At 39.1% G+C, this 10,326-nt stretch overlaps 1 protein-coding gene across 11 annotated transcripts in view; it reads right to left on the bottom strand.

Moving 5' to 3' along the window:
• Positions 1-542: 542 nt before the first annotated feature.
• The window catches only part of LOC105230551 (RING finger protein nhl-1), a 36,108-nt gene continuing 26,324 nt past the window's right edge, over positions 543-10,326 (bottom strand). For 6 of the 11 annotated variants that reach the window (XM_011211362.4, XM_019991886.3, XM_011211366.4 and 3 more), the window contains 6 exons: positions 5,866-6,144; positions 3,663-4,436; positions 2,291-2,450; positions 1,385-1,525; positions 1,242-1,318; positions 543-1,156 (listed from right to left, as the gene is read on the bottom strand). In XM_011211362.4, the coding sequence (XP_011209664.1) occupies positions 943-1,156; positions 1,242-1,318; positions 1,385-1,525; positions 2,291-2,450; positions 3,663-4,436; positions 5,866-6,144 (1,645 nt within the window). In that variant the 3' untranslated portion in view covers positions 543-942. Of the gene's footprint in view, positions 1,157-1,241; positions 1,319-1,384; positions 1,526-2,290; positions 2,451-3,662; positions 4,437-5,865; positions 6,145-8,794; positions 9,299-10,326 lie in introns of those variants that run through there. The other 5 variants (XM_011211368.4, XM_049452187.1, XM_011211369.4 and 2 more) reach the window with 2 other exon arrangements.

The following is a 10,326-nucleotide window of genomic DNA, read 5'->3' as shown; positions in this document are numbered from 1 at the left end:
TTATCTACGACTTCGAAGTTATGACTGTCAACAGTGACGTGCCAGCCAAGTCGCGAGAGCAGCGACTGTTTGTGTGATGACAGGAGATATATCGTCTCGATTTCGTTCACTACCAGACCCATTTTCTTCGCTTCCTTATTCAGTCTGGAGAAAGCAGAACTAACGGCACGGTTCATGTGGCCAAAGATATCAGTAATTTCGTTGTATTTACACCAGAAGTTGAGATAGAATATTGTGCCTTCTTAATTCAGCTCTGCTGCTCGAATTATTTTCTCCAGCAGTAGACTGTAAAAGTCACACGACAGGGAGTCGCCTTGTCTGAAAGATTCTCGGAGAGGTTCTTCACGATCTTGACAGAGCTTTCGGTATTGCTTACCGTCAGTTTACACAGCCATATTAGTTTTGCAGGGATACCAAATTCTGACATAGTGGATACTGATGGATAATTTGTGGAAAGACAAAAAGGTAAAAGGTTCTTCCAATAATTGTTCGACTAAAATTTCCCATAGCATACCAGCAATCACTGAAATAAAACACCTTGATTTGCCATAATCAAAACAAATTCCCAAATTTATTATAATTTTCCAGAAACTACAAACTGCTAAGCCAAATCGTTAATATTTCAGTTAGATATATAAGGGTTGTTTGCGGTTATTAGCATTTAGCAAAAACTACTTTATCCTGTGGCGAAAATTTTAATTCAGGCACTTACAAAAGAGTAACGAAAACAAATCCATACTAAATGAAAACATTAATATTTATATATATATATATGTATATGATGTAAATATGCAGTGGTAAACAGAGAGAAACAAACACGCCTATCATTTGTCGTTCCATTCTTGAAAGTACTGCCAATTGCTTCCTGTTGCATGTTTACAGACATATTTTGTGATTTTTGATTTTTTATAATTTTTTCTAGTTCTTTTTGCTGGTCGCGGCTTAGAAGACTTGCACGCGGTGGTTCTCGCGGTCGCATACCAAAATGTTTCCATTCGACATAATGCCAACACCCTCGAGTCCTTTGAATTCCGAACGACCGGAACCCCAGGAGCCGAAGGCCTTCAAGAAAGTGCCGTCGGGACTGTAAATCTGTATGCGATTATTGCCTGCGTCGGCGATTACAATGTAGCCCTGATCATCCACAGCAATGCCCCTGCAAAGAGATTTAAAAGCGAATTTCAGTATTCAAAATGGTTACAGTTATTTTCGTAAAACGGAATAGAAGAAACTGTGCGCACCGTGGGAACTTCAGCTGCCCGTCGTCGGAGCCCTCGGAACCGATTGTCTTCAAGACTTTTCCGTTGACATCAAAGATCTGAAGGAGCAGTAATTAATATATAAAAAACCAAATATAGAAACCAAAAGCTGCGATTTAGTTTACCTGAATTCGGTGATTATTGGAATCGGATACAATAACACGATTCGTATTTGAAACCGCAATGTAGTGTGGGTGTTCGAGTTCGCCTTCCAGCGGACCGAGTTGGCCGAATTTGCCAACAAAGGTGCCATCCGATTGAAATACCTGCAAAAAGAAGGGAAATCATGAAGCAGGGATGGTAATATGATTATTGCGTATACGCCCCTGCACACTAGTGCAAGACAGTTTATCAAAGCACAAGCGCTGAAGTGCACATTTCCAAGAAATGCAGAAGTGTGTTTGTAAATATATTGAAGACACACACACATACATACTTAGTAGGCATCTAAGTAAGTATGCATGTTGTTATATGTACATATGTATAGTATGTGTGTATGTAATCCGTTTCGATTTTTTCTTTGAAATGGAAAATGCAAATACCATACTTTATTATATCACATGTGTTGTTGTAGCAGCCACTGTTGCCACGGCAGCAGACAGTGCTTGCAAATGCTTCATTCAACTGTCTTCGATTGCCCATTGAAAGGATTGATTGGCAGCATTCGAAACGGCATAAAATGGATTACCAAGCTTAAGACAGGCCGACAACGCCGAGCTCACGGGCGAGCGCCCGAATATGCCGCAGACAGCAGCGCTGTGCATCAAGAAGGCTGTCGTGGTGATTAATGGCAAATATTTACCAATTCACGTTGTAGTTGTTGTTGGAAAACTTGCCAAGGTAATTGTTATTCTCAAATCTATTTAAATTAATTTCAAATCAAAAATGTGTATAATTCTTTGCATGTTTCTTTGGTTTGCATTTGGCTACAACAACTGCAATGTATGTACATTTAATTTCGGTTAAGTAAGGCGCGCATTAACTGTAATTCTATTTCACTGGGTTCACCAAATATATTTTTATTTACTTACTTGCACACGATGGTTCTCTTTGTCACACACATAAATGAAGCCCAACGAATCAGTGGCGATGCCCCAAGGATAATTGAACTTGCCATCGGTGATGCCCTGTGAGCCGAAGGCCCGCAAGAAACGTCCTTGCGGATCGAGTACTTGTATGCGATGGTTATATCTGCAAAGAAGAAGATTTAAAGACAGACTTTTTCAAATAGTTTTTTAATAAATTCAAAGAAATATTGACTTAAGCTCCAGGATGATATCCATATATACACATACATGTATAATGTAAGTAGTCCTCTTTTCTAGCATAATATTTTATGGCTAAGCCTACGAAGCCGAAATGAATCCGACTACTTTTGATCATATCTTTCCAGTAAGCATAGCTATTAATACAACTCTTACTTCGTCATTTTAAGTCTTTGTCCATCGGTTTGGTCATCTTTCAAAATGAGATATATCATGAGAAGGATCGTAGTATCATCTTTACTTGTCTAGCAAGCCACGTTTTAAATAGATGTTCACTAGCATTGCTCGCTTCCCTTCCCTTTTTTGCAAAAGCTCTACGAGATTTGTCACAACATCTATTTCTTTTGTGGGGTTCCCAATAGTTTTTAAAAAGATTTGCAAATTTTCTAACCTAAATTTGTATAGTCCAATAAGCGAAAGTCATGAGTCTGTTAGCTCCTCTTTTTTCCTATTTTCCAATAAAACAAGTCTGACCGACATTCGGAGTTTCGGTCATACTGTGCACCTTTGTTATAACCTCAATACATAATACTGATTCAGTCGCTTTTAATCGGCTCAACTACTTGATTTCCGCCGACTGGCGGGTCAAGTAACAAATTCAATTACGCGCCTCTTGTCATTGAATACATTAGCAGCGAGACTGAGTTTTCATTGTGCGAAAAACAATAGCTATGAACTGATTGCGCCTCCGCAAGCGAGCGCAAATGAATTGTCGAAAGCGAAGTAGAAAGTTTTCCTCATTTCCGGCGTAAGCGTTTGTTGAATCGAAATTAATTTTGTCATTATTATGGCGGATTAAAAGGCAAAAGACGGGATGTTTGCTGCTCCTGCTAGCCATCCGGCCGCCAACTGAGCCCCCACAACAGCCATTGGTTTTTGCTTTATTAATGCGTCCATTATCCGCTTAAAATTTGCCTGCGAAAAGACATATGCACACACACAAACTAGAGCATATGGGTCACAAGGCGCCTTTTCATTTGTGGGTGTATGCGTGTGTGAGTTGTGCAGCTGTAACCACGTACACCATTTGCCGTTTGTCTCAGTTAATTAAAAAGTTCATTTGAAAGAGCACACACTCGCGAGCTGACGCGCTTTTGTGGTGCACTAAGTTTACTTTCCACGCCACTGCTAAACTCACCTGTCTGCTATTATGTATTGTCCAATGCGATTGATCGCCACACCGGCCAAGCAGTCGAACTCGCCTTCGCGGCAACCGAAATCTCCGAATGATTTCACGAAAATACCGTTCGAATCGAACACTTGTATGCGATGATTGGACGAGTCGGCGACTACAAAGCTATTGTCTGGACCAACTGCTACGCCGCGCGGCCATGTAAAGGATCCGGGCTCGCTCCCCCGTCCCCCCAATTGGAACAGCTGCTGCCGTTTACGCAAGTACAAATCCCTAAGGGAAGTACCTGCCACTCCGGTTATACCGGCTGCTGCTGCTGCTACCGTAGGGGAGGTAGGGGAGCCTAGCCCGTTTTTTGACCCGTCATCATCGGATGAGCCCAGCTCGTTGGCCTGCCGCAACGGCAGCCCCAAACTCAAGCGACGCGACACGTCACTGGCGTGACTACGGCTGGCACTGCTACCGCTGCTGCTGCTGCCGCCAACGCCAGCGCCATGGCTATGCGAAGACGATGGCGCTGCTGAGGCGCCACTACTGCTACTAGATGGTGTGTCCTTGGCGCTCTTATTGCCATACTTGTTCTTTAAGTAGCGCGCCCAGGAGCTCAACGCCTCGCCGTCTTTGCTGTCCGCTGCGGCGGACGTGCTGGAGCCGGCGGCAGTTACGATAGCGCTGCGCGCCGACGCGGTGCTACGATCGGTGATTGGTGAGTTGTCGCGCGATTTCAATGCGTGCGAGGATCGGCTCCGTGCCAAATCGGTTCCGCCATAGCCCGAGTACCTGTGGTGTAGAGAGAAAACAAAGCATGAGTTGATGCAAAATAAAGTATTTACACTAGAATATTAAAGAAGAGGCAATTGGATTTGATTTCCCTACGATTTACTAATGAAACTGGCGTATTATCGGTTTTGCTCTAATGCATTTGTATCTTTGGTCATATCACAGAGTTGGAGCTCTTGGAAATAACCGAATTCGTTGCTTGTGCTTCATCCGTTAGAACTATCAATCACTTGATCGTTGAGAGATCTTGAAATTTACAGTTTAATTTTCTTAAAAAAATTACACGATCGTTAGAGTTTGGGCCAAAGAGAGGCGTTACCTTTCAAGCTCAAAGAAATAACTTAATCGATGTATGACATAGTTATGAAAAGTGTGAACTCCATCATTGAGTTATAGTGAAACCACAGTGTTTTTAGACCAATTGGATTAGTTGTCGATTACATCGTGAATGTGTGATGGCCGAATGAGGTTTAGCTGAGCTTTCTTTGCATATTTTTATTTCTGAGTAGAACTAATTTTGGTCTCTTAAAGCTCCTCAGCCCTCGCAGGAGGAGCAATCAATTTTACGAACGGATTTTTTTTGCTTTTCATTTCTTACAACTCTTGCTTTAGGAACACGCAGTTATTTATCAAAGCAGGAATCGGTGATTTCACAATCGATAAATATTTCATAAAAATTTTTAACAGTGATCTATTTTGAATTCAAATCAGTGCTTTTTTTTGCTTTCCATTCTACAAAGTGCTTTTTAATCCGCCGCTTCGATGGAAAATTTAAATTTGTTGTTGACTTCGGGTTCTATATTTCGTTTGGCTGAAATAAAAGCTTGATCTCCTAACTCGTTCATTGTATTGACCAGGTTAAGTATAGTAAACGAGAAGAATACTGTGCTCTAAATCCAATTGCAGCACAATGTTAGAGAGAGAACACATTAAATTTGAATTAGTGTCGAATTAACAAAACAGCTAGTTTTCTTGCTTTAGTTTGATTTGTCAACGAAAACAACAAAAAACAAAAACATATGATAGAGAGGGAAGTAGTGAGCGATGAGCACAGAACTAAAAAGTATGAGCAATATGTATGTATACAACAGTACAGTGGATGAGAAACAAATAAAATTAATAATTAAGAGAGAAAGAGTGAGCGAACGCGCAACAAATACACTAAAGAAAGCACTGAGCACCTCATATTAAATATTTACAAATGCACTTGAATGCACTTTTCCATTTTTAAACGCTCAATTTGCACTGTAAAGCCTCAGTCAAGTTCATTATGCAGATTTGCGAAAATATGAGCTCGTGAGAATCTTCAAATAATAATGGATATATACAATGTCTATATGTTTATATATAGAGGTAGGAATATGGATTGTTGTTTTTGGGTATTTCATTTAATGTATTTTATTTGCATCAATTTTATTTTATGTCGCACCTTGAGGCCAAGTAAGCAGATGGCGATGCCGTTGTTGGCGATACCGGCTCATCCAGATCGTCGTCTTCGTTGCCGAGCGCGTGCGAGGAGCGACTGCGCGCCAAGCGGCTGCGTCGCTCTTTCATCGCCAGATAGCGCGAACGTCCGGTGCCATAGCGTGAGTCCGAATCGTCACCAGTGCCGTTGGCATCCTCATCGAAGGAAGCGGTGGGCGTGGAGAGCGATGGTTGTGATACAATAGCGCTGCTCTTGCTTTTGTTTAGAAAGCGGCTTGTGTAGCTGGAAAATTTCGGTTTAATTGATTCGTTTCATTTCATCGTTTTTGAGCACGAACATTTTTGCATTTAAATTTCATTTAATTTTGAACAAACGAACATTTCTTTTACAGATTCTTTTCCAAAATACGAGCAAATGGTTTTTGAAAGATTTTAATTGCTTTCATTTTTGTTCATCAAAAAGCATAAAATTGCCGATGATAAGTGATTAAATCGTATTTGTTGTTAGTTAAAGCGGTAGTTTGGCGAAAAGTTTAAGGTTAGTAGTATTGTTAGGTTATGATTCGTTGGCGAATGTGTCAGTGTCCTCAAAAGGTTTCATTTCCTTAATTTAATTTCTTGGTATGAATTATTTATTATTTATTTTTACTTATTTAGAGAAATGATGAATAGAAAAAAGATCTCTGGAAGTTAAAATTTACTTTTAAAATCTCTGTTTTCTTCGCGGTTTCAATAAAATCTGCTGAGATGAGAGTATTCACCATCCAAATGTAAAACTATTTCATTAAAGAGTTAGAAAAAAGTTGGTTCTCATTAGCAAGTGACTATGCTCCCGAGAGCATTCTAGTCAACTATGCAGTTTTCTTAGTCTAACATAAACTAACAGTTCGTTAATTCTAAATGGAGATCAAAAGATCCTACTACTATAAGACATATATAACTGCATAGGTCCTCATGGATGATACTTATACTCTGGTACTTATTATATATGAAGTCTCTACCTCTCACCGCGATTTGTAAAATACTCGTTTATACCGTTACACATTTTCTGAGTAACCTTTCGTTCAATTTGTAATCGTTGTTAGAAAATGAGATTAGCATGCGTTAATAGAAACAAGTGGCACAGCAGAACATTTCAATAAAACTTAGCATGCCTACTTATGGTCTAACATGCAGAATTTATAGCGTTGCATATTGTAGTTACATTTCACCGCTTTTGCGAATGTTTACGAACATTCAACACGTTTTCCAAATAAATCCGGCTTATTGGGTGCAGAGGTTAGGCAAGCGTTTGCGGGAAAATCTCATTGTCCTCGCCTATTCAAACGCCTACGTGTGTGTAAATGAATAGGGCTTGTGGTGGTGTGCCTAAAATTAGGTGTATTAAATAAGTCTTCGGCAAACAAGCCGTACTATTTTGTATGCCATAAAGGAATTTCACACTTTAGCACGTTTTGTTTGTGTCAAAAGTTGGTGGAAATGTTAATCTTTGTTTGTGCTCGGCAAAGTGTTTTTCGCCGCCGTCCTTTCGTGACGACTTAAGCCAAAGGCCATGTAAGAAGTTTGCTTAGCGAAGTTAGCCAAACAATACAACTTATTGTATGTGCGCGGCAGAACAAACAACTAATTGAATAAGAGCGCAGTTAAATTGAATTTTTTCCTCTCTAATTTCTCGCACTTTAATTGGTTTACTTAGACTTTGCCGACATTTATTTAATGTCGCGACAATTACCGTCAACGTGCAAGAAATAAACGGACAACATTTGCGCTGAAACGTGACCACACCTAGCGCTCGGACGAGCTAGGCACACCACTCATACCTCCCAAACACCGACAATCGCATAAATACGCCTTAAGGTGTTAGCGCGGCACATTTGAAATAGGCGCGTGAGCGCAGAGCGCCAAATCTGTGGCGAAATCATAGCAAGCATATTTCGTGATTTACGAAAACGAGCCACGAAGCACGCTGTTGAGACGAATTCATTTGTGTTTATTGGACGACCAAACTATTTAAATACCGAAATTAATTAAAATAGAGCGCGGTTAATGTATTTAGGAACAATGCGACATGCAAGTGGGTACGTGAGTGGTGTAAGTAAGTGGAAATGGTGCAATATTGTTGCGTTATTATTTTACTCTGATGCTGATTTCATTAAGTTTAGATAAATAATTTCTAGCAAGCTGTAGATCTATTTATAAAAATAAAAAATATTAAGCTTTGTGCTATAGTCAAATGCCGAGGACTTCTAGCTCAACTAGTGAACACCGCGAAACCGCAGCCCGAATCAGCTGATACGACCTCTCTTATGAGAGCGCAATGTAAAGGATTAGCCAACACCACTTTTACCGCCCGCTTTACTGTAGAATATCCCACGATTTGCATTAATCCTGTAGAAACGAGTCAACTGATTGCTCTCTCACAACGCAGGGTTGCTAGTCTAGATATACTGCAGTAATTATAAAAATTGTCTTCAATATATTTAAAATTTTCTTAACCTAACTCAAAATCAGAGTCGACAATGGCAACATTCAATTGAAAACAAAAGAGAACAGCTGATTTCTACGTTGCCACTACAGGCTCAACTTTTGAAAAATTCGCTACGGGCGGCAACTAAGGAAGGGCGGAGCGGAATTCGCTAGTTGTACTATTAAAGCCGAGTCCTGCATACGTATGCAACTTTTCGTAATTAGTTAGTGTAAGCAAGGTCTAACTCTAATACCTAGAGTAAGTAATTGTTATGTAACAAATTTTGGTCTCTACAATCACTTCACTGTAGATTATATATACCTTTATTTAATATATAATATTAACAGTATTTACAAATGTTTGCAGCTGTGGAAAACATCCATTGTGCTGATTCGAGAATCTGGCTTTCAATTCACTTATTTCTAACCTGCCATAACTGTTTTAAGTTTAGTAAAAACTTGACAACTTTCGTTTGCGATGATATTTAATATCGTTTATTTAATCACTTTTAACTAAAACACAACTACAAAGTACGAATCATTGCAAGATCTGACTAATCACCGAGTAGCACCGCTAAGATTATCAACTATTTTGTACAGACGGTCTCTTTGCACTAAACAGCTAATTATACATATTACAAAGAAATCACTTGGTTAGGTAGAAAATGCGATCACAGGTTAATACAAAAACACTTCGGCTACAAAAACATATGAGTTTTGCATTATTAGCATACAACAAATTAGCAAAGGATTAAGAGCTTAAGTAAGTAAGATTGTGAACGATTTAGTTTGAAGAGTGGAAAACGAGTTCGAAATGGCTCGAAGGAGTTTGTGTGTGAGGGCGTGTGTGTGTGTGCGTGCGTGCGTTGGATTTTCAACTGATATCTCGTATAGCATCCGCAATCCGCTTTCGGTAACGTGTCCGGGGTCTACTGATATATTGCAAACTAAATGTGGGCACACTCGTACTACTACAAAGACACAAGAGAAGACACACAAAAAGACACATCGACGTGTAGAACGAGGAAAAGAGAAGAAAACAAAAATAATTTATTAAAAACTTTTCGAAAGAATTTGGAATAGTTATGGATTTGGCTTTGGTTTTGCTTTTGCTTTTGTTTTTGCTTTTGTTTTTGTTTTCAATTAATTATCGCTTGCTTTGGTTTTATGTTTATGTGTATGTATGTATGTCTTGCTAGAGTATTAGATACTTGAATCGAATTGTAGGCGGTTTAGCTGGAAGAATGCCAACGATTCAATGCTGCTAACCGGATGAAAGCTCAAGGAGTTGAATTGATGTGCCATTAATAGTAATTAATAGAGCCTTTTACAAGCAAGTGACATTTATTTTACAAAATGGCAGTTTACAACAACACAAATTTCACAGCATGACATGATAAACATATTCACATTTTTTAGTCGTGATGATCATTAATAATGTCTTATTTATTTGTTTATATTATTTTTACATCTTTTCTATTTCTATAGAGTATCGTCCTTGGTTGCAAATAATAGCTTGTGAATTATTCGGAAAATGACGCGGATTATGACGAAAAGTGCCAAAATGTTAAGTCCAATATCACGCAGATGCACAAGGCTACAACAAACAAAAGAACGAGAATACAACACATAGAAATTGACCAAATCAAAGTGATAAACACTTAACCAATATACAAAATACAACTCAACTCTATATGTATGTATTGCCGCGCAAAAATTTTGCATTTTCAAAAATAATGTCAGGATCTCGCATTAACTTCCGCGTTACGTGTTTTTGACAACAAACAAAAGTTAACATCTTTTGGGGGAAAGGTTGTGCAGGAAGCAGGTCAAAGTGTGTTATTCTCCGCTGACTTTAAGTGTTAAAAATTAAGATGAGATACGAGCTTGTAAAAGAGAAAGAGAATGGCAGATAGGCTGGTAACTATACAAAGGAATTATAAGTGAGATAACGGCTGTTTGCGGTTATTTAACTTTGAATATCTGTGTAGTATGGAAG

The sequence above is a fragment of the Bactrocera dorsalis genome, chromosome 3 (assembly GCF_023373825.1).
Source record: "Bactrocera dorsalis isolate Fly_Bdor chromosome 3, ASM2337382v1, whole genome shotgun sequence".
Classification (NCBI taxonomy): Eukaryota; Metazoa; Arthropoda; class Insecta; order Diptera; family Tephritidae; genus Bactrocera; species Bactrocera dorsalis.
This window is presented reverse-complemented; position numbering and strand designations above follow the sequence as displayed.